Below are 18,223 nucleotides of genomic sequence, written 5' to 3'. Positions count from 1 at the left end.
CCTTGCCCTGCACCAGCCCTGGGCCTAATCCTGCTCCCAGGATGGGATCCCAGTGCCCTCTAGTGCCCATGGGCAGCTCCATGGCCACGGGTTTTGAGATGGGAAGCGCTGGCCAAGCTGTGCCCTGGGAGCGCTGGGGGCTGTGGTACCCCAAGAGCTCCGACTCAGGGAGAAACCCAACCTGTGGGCTTGGGGGTGTCCATACCCCAGGGTGAGCTCAGAGCCAGCAGTGTTTGCTGTCTGTGATGCAGAGCTGGATTATGGCTCAGGTCACTCATCTTCCATGTCCCTGGGACAGAGGTCTTGTCCACCTGGGTGAGAGCAGGAGCTCCCCGGGGACGTGACTCAGAGCCAGAGGGACAAATCCACACAACAAGCACCTCTGCCCTCGTGGCTGAGGAGAGGACAAGGCTGCCGGCATTGGCCAGGTTTGCTGAGCAGGTTGAGCCCAGCTTGGGCTCCCCAGTTTGGGGAGTCACTGCACGGGGACAGCTATCGCTTATCACCCCGGGCTGTCCCGCGGTGACAGACAGGCCCCAGGGGCTGCACATCAGAAGTCTCCACTGGGCTGGTGGCTGCTGCGGCTTTCAGCGACAGCCACCATCAAGCATCCATCTTTTACGCTGAAACGTGCCCCCAGTTGCCCCGAGATCCGTTTGGGCGGGAGGACAGGCAACCACACGACCAGAAACTCTTAGGTTCAGGTCAGCTCAGCGGAGCGGGACGCTGAAGGAAGCGAAAGCTCGTTGTACTGCGGGGCCCCCGACACGCGGCGGCTCCTCCCCACCCGCGACCGCGCCTGACAGGGAGGGAGACCTTTTCCACGATTATATACCCCCCACCGGGCCGCGATTGGCTGACAGCGGGAGCTTGGCAGCCCCGGATTGGTGGGGAGCGCGAGCCCTGCCCTGGGATTGGCCAGGACGCGCCGGGGGAGGGATGCTCCGCCCGGCCGGCAGGGGGCGCTGTGCCCGCGCCGCGCCCGCTCCGGGTTCGGTGCCTGGGGGACCCTCGGGGGGTCCCGGGAAAGCTCCGGGGGGACCCTCGGGGGACCCTCGGGGGGTCCTGGCCGTGCTCCCCCTGCTCCCGGCCGTGCTCCCCCGGCTCCCCGTCTCGGCTCAGGCCTGGCAACCGAGGGTTGAAGCCCCCGGCGAGGCGCCGGTGCTGCGCCCCCCACCCACCAAACCCCCCCAGCCCCTGTACCCACCCGCCCCAAGGCGGAGGTCTCGACACCAGCACGTTTATTGCTCCGCTCCCCGGGCCGGGGGGTCTCACTCCGGGACGAGGGGAGCGGAGAGCGGCAGGGATGGATGGGAGCGATGCCGCGGTGCTGCCGGTGCGGGGGATGTCATCCTTGGGGGGGGGGTCTTCTTGGGCGTCCTCTTGGGGGGTCCGGGGAGGTGCACGGTGACCCCCTCCCGGTCAGCGCAGATGCAGGAGGAAGGCTGCGGCCACTCCCAGGGCGATGGAGAGGAGCGGAGGGCTCCCGCAGGGGGGGCTCAGGCTGGCGCTGGTCGTTACGTTGGCGGGCAGAGGATCTTTTGCAGGCTGCTTCTCACCCTCCGCCTGGCAGAGAGACTGGGAAAGAAAACGAGCGTCAGGCATCCCTTCCAAACAGCTGCCAGGGTTTGAAAGCCTCACTTTTTGCCCTCGGGGCAAAAGGAGTCGGGCAAACGGACTTGGGGCACCCGAGAGCCCACACTGCCCCGTGCCAGGCAGGACAAACATCCTCCTGTCCCACAGCAGGTTCTCCTTCACACTCAAACTCTTGGCTTTTGGGTTTTCCCGGCACAGGGTGGGAAGCGAGCTCTCCCTCGAATCGTTGTCCTGGCTCTGGAGGGGGATTTAAAAAAAATTAGTGGGGAAGCAGGAGCCAGGGAGTGGCCTCTGCCCCTCTTTCTGCTGCGAGGAAGTGGCAAGAAGGTGGCAGGACACGTGCCCTGAGCGGAAGAGGTTGGGGTGTGGGAGCAGAGCTGGGAAACACCCGTGCTGGAGGAGAGGGGTAGGGGGAAGAGGGACCCCGGGCTGTTGCAAGCAGGGAGGTTGCAGCCGGTGTGTGAAATACAACACAGCTGGGATGGTGATTTCAGGGCACTTTCCTTCCGTCTCTAACACTGCCCTGCTGCTGGAAAAGGGATGCTGTTTCCCACTGTGAAACACACAGTCCCCACGCTGCCTCACAGCCCTCCTCAGGGTCCCTCCAGAGCTGGGAAAGAGTCAGGGATGGGGCCTCAACACCCCTGAGGGTTTTTGGCTGGTTCACCCAGCCACAGAGGGGGAATCCCGAAATGTAAATGCACCCTGTGGAGCCAACAGCAGGTCGCAGCTGCATGGAAGTTCACGAGTGAAATAAGCACAGACAGATCTACCCCTGTTACCAACACATTGTAGGGGCAAAAAAAATCATCCCAAAAGCTGCTCCAAATAGCATTGTACCCCCCAAAATCATCATGATCTTCCCTCCCACGCAACACTCCCCACCCAGGAGAGCCCTGACATCCACCAGCATGGCACTCAGACCCTCCCAGTGGGAAGGAAAACAACCTCCAGTGGGGAGAGGCAAGTGGAAACCACAGACGTGTGCCCACCCAGGACCCCCACGGCCATGCCCGGCATCTCCAGCGAGCCACATTCAGCATCCCCACACCAGGCACGGGGCCAGCAGGCAAAGGAGAGGCTGGAGAGCTCAGAGTGAAGCTTATGGATGTGAATGATACTCTCAAGTTGAAGAAATGCTTTTAAAAAAAAATCAACACATGGAAGTATTTAGACCTTCCAGACCACAGCGCAAAGCTCCCGGTCCATCGCAGCGGTTAGAGTCAGATAGAAAATTAAACGCTGATGTTCCCAGCTGAAAGCAGAAATTACCTCACTGGTTGAACCCAGGGCTGCCTCCCACCCCTGGGACAGAGCTGGCTGGGCTACCAGAGCCCTGGCCTTACCATGCAGAGGGCGAACAGGGCGAGCAGGAGGAGCGGGCGGATGCGCTGCAGGGGCCGCATGGTCGGGGCTCGTGGGGCTCTCCGTGTGCCTGACACTTCCTCCTCTGCCCCGAGGCTTTAAGCACAGCGCTGGCTCCGTCTCACCAATCACAACCCCCTTCTCCAAAAGGCTGCTCAACTTAATTTGGGGAAGTCGCGTCTGTTGACGGCGCTGGGAGGAAGAAGGCGCCAGACGCGGCGTGGGGGATCTCCGCCCTTTTTGGCCTCGAGTCCCTGGAGCTTTTCACCCGCATCCCCTGCCATGAGAGCAGCTCCTACTCCCTCTTCCCTGGCACGGCCACACAGCCAGCTCCAAGGGATGTCCTGGCCACTGTCTGCAGCCCCTGGCTCTGCCACATCCCCAAATACCACCCCCAACATGAACCTCCTGAGGCTGAGCTCTGCATCTGCCTGGGGGCTCTCTGTCTTCACACCTACAAAGGACTGAAGGGTGGCTGAAACCTTCCCTGGCTCACTGGGACGGTTTGCAAGTCACATCCAGTGTTTGAACCATGCCACAAACCTCCTTCCCCTGCTGTGAAGCTGAGGCCAAGGTGTCCCTCTGAATTTCAGTGACACACCCAGGGTAGTCTGATCCAGGTAAGGGATCAGAGAAATGCTTCCTTCTGCCCCCCAATATCCACCTCCTCACAGGAGATCTCTGGGCTCCCTCCGCGACTCAACTGCAGCACCAGGAGACAAAAAAGGATCTGGTTATTTTAAGGTGGTTTAAAATGAATAAAGTTACTGAAATGTGCCAAGCACATACACCTGCTGTCTGGGTTTGTGCTGGTGAAGCGCTTCATGAAGAGCTCGCTGTCAGCTTCCGCCCAGAGCTGAGAGCTCCTCTGCAGCAAAGCTTCAACAAATTTAGCTCGTTTTCGCACTTTGTTGAAGTTTCAAACTGAAAGGCTCTCTGTGCACAGCCAACATCCCTGGAAGTGTTCAAGGCCAGCTTGGACGGGGCTCGGAGCAGCCTGGTCTAGTGGAAGGTGTCCTTGCCCACGGTACGGGGGTGGAATGAGGTGAGCTTTGAGGTCCCTTCCAAAACCAGTCCTGTGATTCTATGAGCACCCCATAAAAGGGGGTAAAACCGGCTAGGCTTCAGCTGGCTCAGTGGCAGCAGGTGGGGTGGGAGACACACAGGGTAGGCTCCCGGGATGGCAGCAAGCTCTGGACAGAGTTCAGGGCATCAGTGAGGCAAAACAAGAGGTGTCCAGGTGAGAGAAGCCAGACCAAAGCAACAGGCGAGGGAATCAGGAGGAGCTGCACAGCGGGAGGTGCCTCAGGTCGGGCCGATGTCTATGAGCTGAAGAAGAGAATGTGCAGAGGGAGGCAAGGGAGGGAAGCAGGACCCACTGCCCATCTCATCCCGGTCCCATTCCCAGTCCCATTCCCGGTCCCCTCGTGCCGGGGCCGCCGCGCGGTGCATGCTGGGACTTGTAGTTCCCGTTGATGCATCGCCCACCACGTGACCAGCGCTGAGCCAATCGCAGCGGCCCCTCATCGCCATGGCAACCGCCTGTAAACAAGATGGCGGCGGGCGGGTGAGTGCTTGGGGGCCCGGGGGAGCGCGGGGATCCCCCACCGAGGTTCGGGGATCCCCCCCGAGGGTTCCCCCAACACACGGAGCTCCGCCCCAGCACACCCCGTGTGCCCCCGGCGCTGCCACCTCCGTCGGGCCCCCCCAAGTTCCCCCCCCCCCCCAAGTCATCTCCCCCAGGAGGTACCTGGTGACCCCCGTTGTTTTGAGCCCCTTTTCGCCCACGATCCCTCAAACAGCCCACCCTGCCCCGGTGTACGGGCTGGGGTGATGAGAAAAATGTACAGTTTAGGCTTTTTTAGACAGTTTTTTCAATTATGTTTTTAAAAATTCACCCATCAAGCAAACCCCCCCAAAGTTAATGAGCCTGTGCTTTATTTTTATGTATTATCCCGTCTTATTTTTTACTGAAGGGACAGAGCTGTCCAAGTTCTTTGCCTTCACAGGTGAGGCAGTTCTTACCACCCTACACATTTTGCAATGTCTGTAGCTCTCTCTCTGCTCTCTCTCTCTCCTACAACTGTCCAAAATCAGATAAGAAACAACAGGCTTCCACATCCTTAACCAGCCCTAGAGCACAACAAGACATCACCTATTTTTGCAGTTCCACTTCAGGTCACATCCTCCCCACCAGGTTTCAGAGCAAACCCTCACGTTTCACTCCCAGTAAAGTTTGCTGCTTATGATTGTACCTTTCCATGTTCCTGTCTCATATCAAGTGCCCACACACGCTCAGGAATTTGGGAATACTCATGGGATTGAATGCCCAGGCCACCTGCTTTCCCTTCAGCACAAGCCCGATATTTCTTTCCCTGCTTTTGGAGAAGTTGTATCCAAACACTGACCTGTTTTTCTTCCTTCCATGCTCTCTGTGCCCCTTCTCAGAAGATGCCAGGCTGTCTCCTAGGACCAGGATTCCAGTGCAAGGGAGCCTCCCCTCCTACTCCAGTGGACAACACTGAAAAGGAACATGGAGGGTAAAGTCCCTCAATTATTAGGGGGTTCTGAGTTTCTCAGTGACACCCCAGGCCAGACCTAATTTCTGTGGTCCCCCTCTCGCCTACACAACGTGCTGTTGGTGACACAGCCACCCCCTTACCCCCCAAAAATATCCTCGTCCTCCCTGCTGTGGCAGAGCAGGAATTCTGGTGTGGGGCCCCCTGTGTGCCCCCCATTTCAGAGAGGTGACAGGTATTTGTGCCTCCAGGTGCAGCTCACACCGACACGGAGCTCGTGTCCCCCGAGGTGGAGCTCACGCCCTCCCTGATGCAAAAAATCTCTCTGTTGGAACAAAAAATAGAGAAACAAGCACAAGAAATCCAGCTAAAGGTAAATATTAGCCCCCCCGTCTGAGCCTGCTCTGTGTCCTGCTTTGATGGTTGGAGCCACAGCAGTTCCACCTGCTCAGACCTTGTTTGGGCTAAAAGAAGTTAATCTGTGGCCTGCTCTGTTAATTACCCAAACGAGCCTTTGCAAAGCAATAGAGGAATTGGATCAGGCCTTGGGGTGGGAGAGGGGATTACAGCAGTGACTCCCAGCACCCTGGCACTAATATCAGCAGCTCTTTGGCTTCAGACCTTTTATTTTTTCCCCCTTCCTTTTGTTTTCTGAAACAGCAGCTGCTCACACAGCAGAGTCATCCCAGAGCAGACCTCTCTGCATTACTGAATGGAATAGATACCCTTTAATAAATACCCTTTAAAAGCTTAGAATAAATACTCTGTTTTGTTTTATTTTTGAAGAAGTGGCTGCAGAGATGCTGGTTTAGTCTCCAGATCAGCCCCTCAGCACGAAGCACAGGAGCCTGTGTGTGCCCACAGCTCTCGTGCAGATGGAGGACTGGGAGATAGGTCGCCTATTCCTGGAGTTCTGTATTTATCCCACCCCTCACTTGAGCCTAAATAAGGTGTTTGTGAGGTGATTCAGCCCTTCTGACCCTTGTTTTGCCTGTCTCTGAGTGGGGTGGGAGTACCTGCACCAGACTCACCCAGGACTAATTGTGCCAACTGTGCCTCGAGGCCCTGAGGCCCAGGAACTAAGTGAGGTCATTATTTGTTCTGTCCCTGCAGGACAGGAGGATTGCTGAACTCGAGGAGAAGATAAAGACTCTTCAGGAAGGGGAAGGTAAAACTTGATCGACTTTTGGCACCTCTGGGAGGGCAACAGAGCTCCTGGTGCTGCAACAGAGCTCCTCCCTGAGCTGTCCTTGGCTCCAAAGCCCAGGAGCCTCTTTGGTGAGAGGTACCAGCCACCCTGGTGCCATTTCCTAAAGCAGATCTGCACTTTAACTCGCATCTGTTACTCGGCTTTTTCTGGTGCAGTGCAAATCGTCATTTCCTGGCCTATTTTCTGTGGGTTACTAAGTTTCCATGAGTGTAAACCAGCCACCCAGGCACCCGAGGATGGCCAGGAGGAAACAAAAAAATCAGTAAACACTGCAGAGTTCAAACAGGCAGGAAAACAGCTACAGCTGAGAGAAACCAAAAATCTGCTTGGAGTTTCCAACAGGTCCAGGCTCACTTGTCCTGCAAGGCAGCCTAACTCTAAATTGAACCCAGCTTTAAGTGAGTCACCGAAGGTCTTTTCCCCAATTCAGTTCCTTGGAATCCAGCAGCTCTCCAGCTGAGCCCACACACGTTTTCTGCAATGGCTGAACTACCTTGTTAGTGCAAAGCTGTGGTAAACTCTCCATTTCCTGAGTGAAAAAACACGACTGTGCCTGTCAAACCACAATCATGTGTGGTTTGTGCCTCACCACGCGCTGTGCTGCCACTCAGCCAAGATTTCTGGACCCAGCTTTAGTGGACACCTGCTCATTTTTTTAATGGGCTGAGGAAGCCAAGCAGTTTTCATTGCACAATTGCCAACAGCACCACTCACATCAGCTTCCTGCAGCATAAAACTTCGCCAGTGTCGTTCACAGCTATCTCTTGGTCTGTCAGCATCCTTGTCAAACCACTGCAGGCTGAATTGTCAGAGTCCAGCACTCAAAGGTCACGTTCAGCCCCCGTGTCACGCTTGAGGTCACTCACAGTGCAGGCAGGGTGCTGCTGAGGGTCTGTGCTGTGTGACACAGGTTTTATCTACAGCTCTTCTTTAAGGCTGCGCACAGAAGCATCAGCTCTTCTCTTTCAGGTGCTCCTGACTCATCCACCCTGGAAGAGCTGGAAGTGAGGTGCCTTCAGCTGCAGACCCAGGTCTGCGAGATGGAGGTGAGACACCAGCCTCTCTTGCCCTCAGCCATCTGCACCTTCACTTTGAGAGTGCTGCAGTCCCAGGCTGCTTGGCCTTTTCCGAGCTGCCACTTTGGTCATCACAGTTCTTCACCTCAGTCTGGAAAGAGAGAGCAGGTAGGATGTCAGCAACAGGGCAGAAGGAGGCTTTTTAAACACACAAACATCTGTGCCTCCTGCAAACCTCGTCATTTTGATTTCCAGGACTGTAGAAATATTCTTTGTGGCTCCTACAGTCTTGAGAGGTTACACTGTCACTACAAATGCTTTCCTCCTCCCTTTTGCCTGCTACTAGTGGAGCTGCTACTACTGCCCTGCCAGTGAGTCTGTCTGTCTGGGCCAAGGAGCCCCCAAGACAAACCTCTTTTACCTCCCTTTCTGCTTCTCTCAGTCACAACTGACCACGCTCAGGCTTCCACTTCTGGTTTTCTGAAGCTCTGCTCTACAACATTACTTGTACTTTCCCCTCTCAGCGGTTTCTGAATGACTACGGCCTGATTTGGGTGGGAGAGACACGAGATCAGCTGGAAGACACAGAATCTCTCGGGGATGAAGAGGAGCTGCTTCCAAGGAGCCTCTGGAAGCCAGGTAAAACACCAGCACCCCTGGCTGAAGCAGCTATCCCAGCTCCCCCTGCCTGCTTAGAGAAGGTGGAGCAGGTAAGCACCAAAGGCCCAGGATCTGGGCCTTCAGAATTTGTGATCCCGTGCCGAGATCTTCACATCAACCCCTCCCAGGGACAGGGACATGGAGTGACCTAGCAGGAGCTAAGCCAGGCAGGAGGTTTAACTTTATACACCTAAATTTTGTAAGCTCTTCAGGAGAGAACCTGATGGCTCAGCCCTTTGGGAGGACCTCACAGCAGCTGTTTCCTGCAGAATTCACATACCCTGCACTGTTTGAAGCTTCATTGCTTTAATAATATTGACGTAAAGTGGGTGGAAAACGGAATCAGGTGCTTTGTGTACATAGCAGTTGTAGTAACATACCCACATTATCTGGCTCCACCAGGGAGTATTGTTTGCCTTTCCTCCCAACTACCACGTGAGTGGTTTAATTGAGACCTGACTGTGCTGTGTGGGGTCCAAGCATGTTTGGCAATGGCTTCTTAGGAAGTGGTAACAGAGGAAAAAAAGGAAGAATACTTGGGCTGTAGAGGCAATGCTGCCTCCTAACCACCATGCAAATATTAGCTAACTAGACCTCCCCACCCTTGGATGCAGGAGGGGACGGACAGACAGAAATCAGTAGAGATAGTTTTGATATCAGCTCACTGATCCTTTTTAAGGGCATTTCCCCATCCTCCTTTAGCAAATCATAAAAAAGCAGAACAACAATACAAAGGGCTTTAGCTCAATCTACATCTTTTCTTTCATTTCCCCTTCTGATTTCATTCCTCTGCCCCATCACAACCTTTTCACTGCTTCACCCTACCACCCTCAGGCACCCAGACAAACGTCCTCACAGCGTCCCTGCCCAACCTGCAGCTGCCTGTGTTTACACTGACACTTCTTCAGCACCTCTGCCCTGATCCATTGATCCAATCTCGCTAATCCAACTAGTGAAATTCCTCCCCTTGCATTGTGCAGGGACAACCCAACACTTCTGAAGTGATAAACAGGGCGAGGGGCTGAGCGTGGAGCCCTGTGAGTTTGCACCCTCTGCCCTGCCCTTGTGGTTTAGCCCACACCCGGGTGGACCTGGCAGTGCTGCACCACAGCACAAGTGTTGCACCACACTCTGCAAACATGTGAAAATGTCAGGGCTCAAAACACACCTCAGATTCATACAGATAAAAGCTGCTCTGCTGCCACCCCCTTACCCCTGTAACTCTGATCCCTCTGCCACAGGTGAAGCAGTTGTTTCCAAACACCAGATTGATTTTGATTTAATCTTGGAGAATGTTAAATATTTGAACCTGCTGGCTGGAGAAGGCAGCCCTCAAATCAAGCACACGCTCCAGGGGGCTCGGCTGAAGCAGCCAGAACCCATCCCTCTCACCCTGTACCAAAATGGGATCGTCATGTGCAACGGAGCCTTCCGGCCCTATCAGGACCCATCCACACAGGTATGGAAAGGTCTGGAAGGGAATTAGAGCCCTCCTGCCATCCTTCACTAAGCCCCAGGAAAGGCAGTAAGGCTTTTGAGCTCATCTCAGTCCTAAAAAGGAGCCCAGCTCCTCACCTCATGTACCCACAGTGCCTTGAAAGACTTGTATGTCTCTGTGCAGTAATTTTTAGAGATGAGATTCTGTGCCTCCGACTTCTCTGCACGGCCAGAACACCACAAATAGGAGCAGCCCAGCAGAAAGATCAGTCCTGAGCTAAACAGAAAGTCTGTGGTGTGACCATGAGCTCTCATGTTGTTTCAGCAATGCCTGCAGGACATCATGGATGGGTATTTCCCTTCAGAGCTGCAGCAGCGCTACCCCGATGGCGTCCCTTTGCAGGTAAGTGCCAAACCCTTCTCACCAGCTTTTTGGGGAGAAACTGCTCTCTTGCTTCCCAAGAAAACTGTTCAGGTGTCTTTCATCGCTCTGCTGGACTGAGTTTGAGGTTTGTGATGCTGTGCAGATGTGTCTGGGGGAAAGGCTGGTGGGGAGCACACCTGCTACAGCCGTTAGAGGAAGTGAGTGAGTGTTTCTGCGTCAGCACCGAAGGGTTTCTCTGCCTCAGTGAATCTTGGCTTGGAACAAGGCTTCTAAGAGCACAGCAGGCTCTGTAAGAGAAGTAGCACGTGCAGTATCTGAAGAGCTGTGTCACCCAAAGGGAAAAAAAAAGTTCTCAATTAGTTCCCCTGGAAAAGCTTTTAAAACCAGATTGAACAAGTGTCTCTCAAAGAGGATGTCGTGAGAGTTTATTTTGCACACCTTAAATGGCTTTGGCCACCTGAGGTTCTTTTGGGCTCCACTTTTTGATTTCTTAGAAATGGCAAAGAGCCAAGGCCATATTTGCAGGCAGAAAGCCTCAGAGGACTCAAATCTAGGGCTTTGAGTGCACCTGAAACGTAAGAAGGAACAGCCAGAGGCTGGACCTACCCACTGCCACGAAGAAACCAGGGCACAGCTGCAGGGGCAAGACAAGGTCAGTCCGGCTGGAGTGAGCTGGGAGCTGTGGAAGTTAGAAAGTCACATGGAAGGAGGATTGTGCAAAGCTCTTGGGGCTGAGGTTCCTTTTAACCTGTGCATCATTGGTTTTGTTTGGGGTTTATGACTGTTGGGTGTCATTGCTGTGGTTTATCGTGCTCTGATGCAGCAAGAGAAGCTTGTGCAACAGTCAGATTTGCTTATGGCAGTTGGACTTAATTCAACAGGTCACTGACAGAAGGGACGTGGTATTTGAGGAGAGGGACCTTCCAAGGAGTTTTCCTGGCCATGGCCAAATGGTTGGTCATTCGGAATCAAACCAAGTGCAGGAAACCACCGAGATCCCAGGTAAAATCTTAAGCCTGCCTCAAAAATGCAGCTAATTTTCAAAGGGGAGAATTTCTAAACCTTACCAGGGCAGTGCAGCAGGAAGGAGGGGTGTTGGGGGTTGTCTCAGCAAGGAAGGCAACACTTGTGGGTCAGGGCCTGGTGTTGCTTCAGGAGCTGGGATCCAGGCAGCCCACACAGTGTCCTCTCATTGTTCATCTCCTAAAGAATGAGATGTGATGAGTAATAAATTACCAGAAATTCAGCAGGTTTCCAAAACATATCTGCCCTGCACCCTTCTGAAAGGCCAAGCTCCTTCTACCTTCACCTTTACCACCATCAAAGGCTGAGGGAGGGATTTGCTGGCAAAAAAACCTCTGCTCTCCTATAGCCTCATTCCATAAATGCAGATATCTTCAAACCACATCAGCCTTAACTGTTCTGAATATGGGACAGTTTCTCTTCAGACTTTCATAACAGAATACGGGACATAAGGTCAGGCCACAGATACCTCATTTTGCTTCTAGACTCTCACAGTCTGCATAAGCAATACCTGTCAGGACTGGGAAGTCAGACTCAGTCAGTCTCAGTGGGTTTGTGTGTGCATCACTAAATAACCCAATATGTGCATCTCCCATCAGCAACAGCTGCCTGGTTACCTACAGCTGAACTGCTTGCTCATTCATCTCAAGGCTATTCCCAAACAGCAGCTCTGCTAAATATTCCCTTTATCTAAGTAGTAACAAAAAAAAAATAATTTTTCAAACAAAAAGAAGTAGACACCAACAAATACACCCTCACAAGGTGAAACATTGTCCAAGACTGTAGAAATGGTGATAGTTTCAGTTTTTCACAGCAGAGCTATCCAGGTTTCTACCTGCTGTGCATCCCAGCTGTGCTGAACAGGCTGTGCAGTTCTCACTGTTGATGTTGACAATCAGACATTTACTGGGCCAGAAAGTGGGACAAACTTCAAGGGAGGAACCCGAGAGCGAGTCTCAGCCTCGCTGGGGGTGGTGAGAGCTCTCCCTGTCGGCTGCACCCTCTCCTTTCACCAAATCAGCCTGTTCCGGGGTCAAAATGTCTGTCAAGAAGGTCACACATGGACACATCTCCCCTCTGCTCTGACAGGTCCCAAAGCCTCCTTGGAGCAGTTTCCCAACCAGCTTCCCAAGGCCCTGGAACATGGAGGAGGAGTGGTTGGTGTCCAGGGCTCAACTGGAGCAGCACAGCAGGTACGAGAGGACCCCCAGACACCCACAGGAGAGGGGCAGCAGTGATTCCTTGGGCTCAGCACCCTGCACAGCACCAGCACCCCCTCCTTGGGCCTCTCTCAGCTCCACGTGATCTCCTCCTCCCAGAGAGGCTCCACCAGAGCACACGTGGCACTTTGGCACCTGCCTCTGGACCGTCCTGGCACCGGCTGCTCTCTGGGCAGTGGTGACACTCACCTGGTTTGGTTTCAGGGCTCTGATGGGGTGCAGAGCAGCAAAGAGACCCTGGTGGAGACACCCAGGCTGGCTGCCCTGGAGAGGTACAGGTACAGCCCCCCAACCCCTGCCCTGTCAGGATCTCCTCCTCCTCCTATTTCATCACTGCAGGTTTATTTCAGGGGGTTCAGTTGAGGAAGTAAATGGACTTTCCCCTTTTAGACCTTACAAATAATTAGAAAAAAGGCCAAGTTTGGTCGTTTGGGAAGACCACTGAATTTCTCATGGCAAACCTGCCACATTTTGCATCTCTAACAAAAAAGTTCTGTTGTTCAGAATGTCACTTATTTCTTTGAAATAGTTTTCCCAACAACAAGCCAAGGCCTAAGAGTTCGAAACCACTGAAGAAGCTGTTTGCAGTCACGTTAAATGGGGGAATCCCTCCAAGAAACTGATGCCCAAGTGGGAGGTCTCACTAACAGCACTTTTCCACTCAGTCTTCTGGCAAGCCAAGACCCAAATAGCTAATGAAAAAAAACCCCAAGCAGATTATTTTTAATCAGAGAAGTAGGGCGAAGCACTTACCAGACAGCCCTGATTTAAAATGAAAAAGTTAAAAAAGGTCAACAACCCTCTTCAAGGCACCTTCAGGCAGGGAAAGCAAAGCAGCAGTTTGGGCAGCGGGTTGGTCTGTTTGCCTGCAGTCAGGTGGGACCTCGTTCATCTCTAGAACATTCCCTCTCCCCTGTTTGGACCTCACCAGCACATCCTGGAGGTTCTGCCCACTGAGTGGAGCTCAGTCCTTGGCTGACAGGGTTTTCTAACCAGGGTGAAGATGACTGAAGAGGCTGAAGCTCCTGCCCCTGGAGTCTGCACTCTCCGTGTCAGGTGCGAGAGCGGGGAGCACACGCACGTTGTGAGGATGCTCTTCACCGACACCATCGGGGACCTGCGCCAGCACCTCGCCCGCATCAGGTGTGCACAGCACTTCCTCCTGTCCTTGCCTGGCTCTGTAGGGCCCCAGGGAAGGGCTCCTGGTGGCTGCTGAAGGCCCTGGATCTTCAAACATCAGCCTGAGCTGGGTCACAGCTCAGTCCTCTGCCCCTTCAGCTCCCTCACTAGATGCTCTCCCCGCAGCACTGCTGGGGTCCCACATAGCTCAGAGTGTTTCATACCCACCTTTGTCATGCAGCAGCAGAGATAAACCTCTTCTGCCCTCCCAAAATTGCCATCAGACCCAGGCCAGCACTGCCTTTGCTCAGCAGCACTCCCATGACTAGTGCCACCATTCCCAAGGTGCTGGTGCAGCCTGGAAGCCGAGCTGCTGGATCAACACCCTCTTTGCTCAGCCATCCCAATATCCCAACCCTTTTAATGCTGTCTGAGGGTTCACTGAGCCCTTCAGGAACAGTTCCAGATGGCTGAGGGCACCTTTTGCCCTCCCCTCTTCCCACTGCTGTTGCAGGCCAGGGCCTTGGCCTTGGTCTGATCCCAGGATGAGCTCAGTGCTGTCGGGATGCACGAGCCTCCTTCCCCCTGCAGCTGTGCAGCTGGAACAGCTGCTCTGTGCCTGGCTGTCTGCAGAGGGCTGGGAGCCCTTTTTTCTGCTCTTGCATAACCACAGCTGGATCAGCCAGAGCATCTCAGCAAAACCTTGGGGGACCCTGTGAGTAGGAAAGATTGTGCTGTTCTTTCCTAGGGGTGGAGACTCCGACTCGTATGAGATCATCAGCACCTTTCCCCAGAGGCTGTACACAGACAACTCCAGGAGCCTGCAGGAATGTGGGCTGATCCCCAATGCCTCCTTGCTGCTGAGGAGAAGAGACCCCTCCCAGCAAGAGGGACAGGGCTGCAAACACCTTAACAGCTCCTCATCCCAAGCTCTGCAAGGAGAAGGAGCTGCCTCTCACCTGTTATAACCTTCCCTGGCTGGGAAGAGGTTTTCTTTCCAGATTTAGTTTCCTTGTGCCATTACCTGGGATGGAGAAAAGCCTGGAGCAGTGGTTTAGCCTCTCCCTGTGGCAGAGGGTGCCAGGCCCACTCCTGCTGCCTTGCAGTGGGTGCTATTCCCCAAGACAGGTGGGCTCCCAACCCAGAGACACTTCCATGAGCTCACACCTGGGGTCCAGGCCTGGTTCCTCATTTGTGTGGAGTTACATGGGCTGATCCCTGCCCAGGGGAGCCCGCCAGCTTCACGCTGGTACTGGGCTCGGGGACTGTATAGCAGCAGGACAGACACACAGCTGGGGCAGTTTGCTTTCCCCACACAGCTGGTCCCCACAGATTTCAACTGCACTGACACCAGGGGGGGAACAAGCTCAGTTCTACGGCCCCTGGTGAAGCTAAACCTGAAGGCCTTGAGCCATTGCAGTGCTGGGACTGAGCCAGACTCGACTCAGCCGGGAGATCCTGCAACTGGGCTTCCTGTACGTGCACAGCTCCTTCCCTTGGACAGCCCCCAGCTCCAGCAGGGCCCAGGCTCCAGCCTGCCTGCACTTACCCGCCCTCCCTTCCTCCCTCCCTCCTCCTGCTCGAGCTGGATGCTGCAACAGGACACCGTGTCATTGGAGAAGAGCATAATCCCTCCGCGGAGAGCCGCGGAGCCCTGAATAAAGCATCTTCCTCCTTCTCCGTGGGCTGGGGCTGCACTTTGCAGGCCCTTTTCCCCTTCCCCAGCACATTCTTCCCATTCCAGCTGTGACAAGCTCCCACTTGACTCCCGGCTGACAACACTCCCACTCATTCGAGGCAGCGCCTTCTGGCAGGTTCCCTCTGAGCAGACCCAGCCCTCATTAAAGGCTCCCAATGAAACCCTTTATTCCTGTTGCAGCTTCCACTTCCTTTAGATTCCAAAGGCACTGTTACTGCCTCAGAGTGCCCGGAGCTCTTCCCAGACCCCTCCAGCTGGACCTGGACCCCGCACAGCTCAAATGCAGGAAGCAAACCAGCTGCTTCCACCAGCTTCCCGTGACCAGTGACTCAACCCACACAGCTCTCACTCAGCTTCCTCCTTTTTCCACCTGTAGTAGATCCAGGGGCAGCCTTTTCCTCTGCCCCTCTGTCTCCTGGTCTATAACCAGCCAGGTAATCTTTGTGCCAGGGGGTTGTTTTTTGCTCACGTGTCTGGCTGATGCTGTCCCTGCCCCGGGCTGTTGCTCTCACCACGCAGAGGAGAGGAATGTTCAAGTGAGGAACCTGTCACTACCACGCCGTGGGACATTCAGACAAGTCCTGTGAGCCTTTGATTAGCAGCAGCAATCTAAGGTGTTAAGATCTTTGTGTCAGGCTGCAGCAGCGAGTACAACCAACTCGGCTCCCCAGAGCTGGAAACGACTCAGAATCATTACGTAGGGTGATGTTTAACCTGTAGTCAAAATAAAACCAGATTTAAAAGAAACGAAGGAGCACCAACGTGAAAGGTACAGTAACATTTAATAGCATCTCGGAAGACAACACTGGTTATAAACTTGCTTTTTGGCAGGAAAACAAAATGCACTTGGTCCAGGATTGCAAAAAAGCCAACTCAAAGAGGAAAGATCAGACAGCTGGAGCATCAGCTGGTCTGGGGCAGCCCTGAGCCATTAATGCTCACGAGGGAGCCCTGGTCATGGTGGAGGGTGGCCAGAACAGCACAGATCTCACTTCCAGCCCCATCCATCCCCCCAGGCAGCACAGATGCCACAGATCCCAGCCTTCGCTCCCAGCTCCTCCACGGTGGGTGGTCAGACCCCAACTCTGTGCAGTATTTTTGCATTAAATTAAGACAAACAAAAAAAATTTACTTAGTTGCCATAATGTCTACAGTTGAGATGAAAACGGGGGGAAAAAAAAGGAAAAAAAAAAGGAAGTCAGGCAGCGGAATTTACATTTTTAACAGCAACGAGGAGAAGTGGGAAGTAACATGCAGCCCTAAGCCCTTCTCTCCCGAGGCAGAGGAGGGGGCTGACGGCTGCCCCGCACTTCACACGCCCCGGAGGCTTTGCTGTTTACAGAGGCACTGGAAGCTGCGGTGAGCCAGGCCCGGCTCTGCTCACAGGCCATGCGCAGCGAGCGTCAGACTTTCTTTGGATCCCTCTGAGATGATATCGGGGTTAGGCAGGAGGGAATCGGAGGCAGCTGCAATGAGTTTTGGTCATGGGTTTGTTTCCCTGTGCAGGGAATACAGGTCGCGGTGCCAGGACAGCGCTGACAACCTGGAAGTGAAGGTGGTCGGAGATGAGGGTGCTCAGGAGTGCAGGTAGAGTCCAGGAAGGGAGAGGAGCCGGGGCTCAGGCCAGCTTCAGGAACTCCTGCAGAGTGTTTTGCTCCACTGCTTCCACAAAGAGCTCGTAATCCTGCAGGGAAAAGCCACACGGTCGCTCACAAGGCAAGAGGGTCCCCTGAGAACGTGGCACAAACTGGTTCACAGCACAGGGACCAGTTGGTTGTGCCAAGGATGACAGAGCAAAGCAGGGACAGCACCACACAGCACAGCCCACGGTCACCCAAAGACCCCTGCCCACATCCCCTTTTTCCCCCAAGGCACGGCGCTCCAAACGGCCACAAATCCTGACAGCACCTTGTCTGTGCACCTCATGAGAAATAACTCACAGGGTGTCCTGACACCCTTTGTAGCAAAACCAAGGGGATGGGACTGTCACCCACCACCCAACCTCAGGGTGCTGATCCCCAGCATGGAGCAGGAGCCTCACCCCACAGTACTGGTCTCCGTTGACGATCTGGGGTGGGATGGCTTTGGGGTTGCCTGCCTTTGCCCTCATCTCCTCCCGGAGAGCGTTGTCCTGGGAGATATCCACCAGCTCGTACTTGATGTTTTTCCCATCGAGGATTCTGGTTACTTCGCTCTGTTGGGATTTGATCTGGAGCCCGGGTGGGAAAGGCGGGTTAAAGGGAGATGGAAAAGGGCCCGGAGGGTGGGTGCACACCCCAGCGCGCCAGCCACGCTCAGCACAGCGCTCACGGTGCAGCCCCCACCTGGCCACGGGGGGACACCCAGCAGTTAGGGATGGGTTTGGGGGATGAAGGGGTCGGTGCAGCGAGAGCAGGGGAGGGGATACCTGGGATAGGGCGGGGGGGGGGGGGCTTCGCAGCTCCACGGAAGAGAGACGCCCACCCCCGGGAAGAGGGGCCCCGCTGCACCCACCCCTGCCCGCGGGAGCCCGGGGGCCCCGCCGCCGCTCACCTCCCGGGAGCCGGTCACCGAGGTGCTGTAGACCTTGAGGGTGCTCATGGTGCGATCGCGGCCGCTCCCTGCGCTCAGCCCGGCGGAGGGAGGCTCGGCTGGGCTCGGCTGGGCGGGAGGGACCGAGGGAGGGCGGAGCGGGCGGCCCCGCCACCGCCCGGCATGTGACTGCGGGGGCCAATGGGGCCGGCGGGCACGGGCATGCGGGCTCTGCGGGGCCGGCCCGGGGCCACCGCCCCAACCGGCACCGGGCACCGGGAACCGAGAACGAGAACTCACCGCCACCGCCCCTACCGGCATCGGCACCGAGAATGGGGACTCACGCCACCGCCCCCACCGGGTACCGGCCCGGGCACTGGCCCTGGGGAGCCACCGCCCCTACCAGGCATCGGGTACCGGTCCCGGTGAGCTCCCCCCTCCCCACGCTGCACAGCCTCGCACG

At 55.2% G+C, this 18,223-nt stretch overlaps 2 protein-coding genes and 2 long non-coding RNA genes across 7 annotated transcripts; 1 reads left to right on the top strand and 3 right to left on the bottom strand.

The window, feature by feature from the left end:
- Positions 1 to 1,224: 1,224 nt before the first annotated feature.
- On the bottom strand, positions 1,225 to 3,413 carry LOC113978829. Its single transcript, XR_003537662.1, has 2 exons — positions 2,943 to 3,413; positions 1,225 to 1,578 (listed from the first exon to the last, which is right to left on the bottom strand). It is a non-coding gene; the product is annotated as an uncharacterized LOC113978829 (long non-coding RNA).
- Positions 3,414 to 3,978: 565 nt separating this feature from the next.
- LOC113978830 lies at positions 3,979 to 12,383 on the bottom strand. Its single transcript, XR_003537663.1, has 4 exons — positions 11,256 to 12,383; positions 5,624 to 5,805; positions 5,370 to 5,482; positions 3,979 to 4,503 (listed from the first exon to the last, which is right to left on the bottom strand). It is a non-coding gene; the product is annotated as an uncharacterized LOC113978830 (long non-coding RNA).
- On the top strand, positions 4,450 to 14,840 carry UBXN11 (UBX domain protein 11). 4 transcript variants are annotated; one of them, XM_027706081.1, is made up of 13 exons: positions 4,450 to 4,528; positions 5,410 to 5,501; positions 5,732 to 5,853; positions 6,594 to 6,648; positions 7,660 to 7,736; positions 8,231 to 8,345; positions 9,608 to 9,825; positions 10,129 to 10,206; positions 11,070 to 11,190; positions 12,301 to 12,404; positions 12,636 to 12,703; positions 13,428 to 13,574; positions 14,299 to 14,840. In XM_027706081.1, the coding sequence occupies exons 2-13, from the start codon at positions 5,495 to 5,497 to the stop codon at positions 14,516 to 14,518; spliced, it is 1,332 nt and encodes a 443-aa protein (XP_027561882.1). In that variant the 5' UTR covers positions 4,450 to 4,528; positions 5,410 to 5,494; the 3' UTR covers positions 14,519 to 14,840. The 4 variants fall into 4 exon arrangements, with proteins under 4 accessions (XP_027561882.1, XP_027561880.1, XP_027561881.1 ...); XM_027706079.1 differs by having other exon boundaries at positions 12,636 to 12,709; XM_027706080.1 differs by lacking the exon at positions 4,450 to 4,528 and having other exon boundaries at positions 5,393 to 5,501; positions 12,636 to 12,709.
- Positions 14,841 to 16,012: 1,172 nt separating this feature from the next.
- On the bottom strand, positions 16,013 to 17,999 carry SH3BGRL3 (SH3 domain binding glutamate rich protein like 3). Its single transcript, XM_027706085.1, is given in 4 exon segments — positions 16,013 to 16,933; positions 17,291 to 17,458; positions 17,782 to 17,919; positions 17,922 to 17,999. Coding segments are annotated over 4 exon segments (435 nt in total). The 5' UTR covers positions 17,985 to 17,999; the 3' UTR covers positions 16,013 to 16,867.
- Positions 18,000 to 18,223: the final 224 nt, after the last annotated feature.

The sequence above is a fragment of the Neopelma chrysocephalum genome, unplaced genomic scaffold, assembly GCF_003984885.1.
Source record: "Neopelma chrysocephalum unplaced genomic scaffold, ASM398488v2 Primary Assembly neopelma1_361, whole genome shotgun sequence".
Lineage (NCBI taxonomy): Eukaryota > Metazoa > Chordata > Aves > Passeriformes > Pipridae > Neopelma > Neopelma chrysocephalum.
This window is presented reverse-complemented; position numbering and strand designations above follow the sequence as displayed.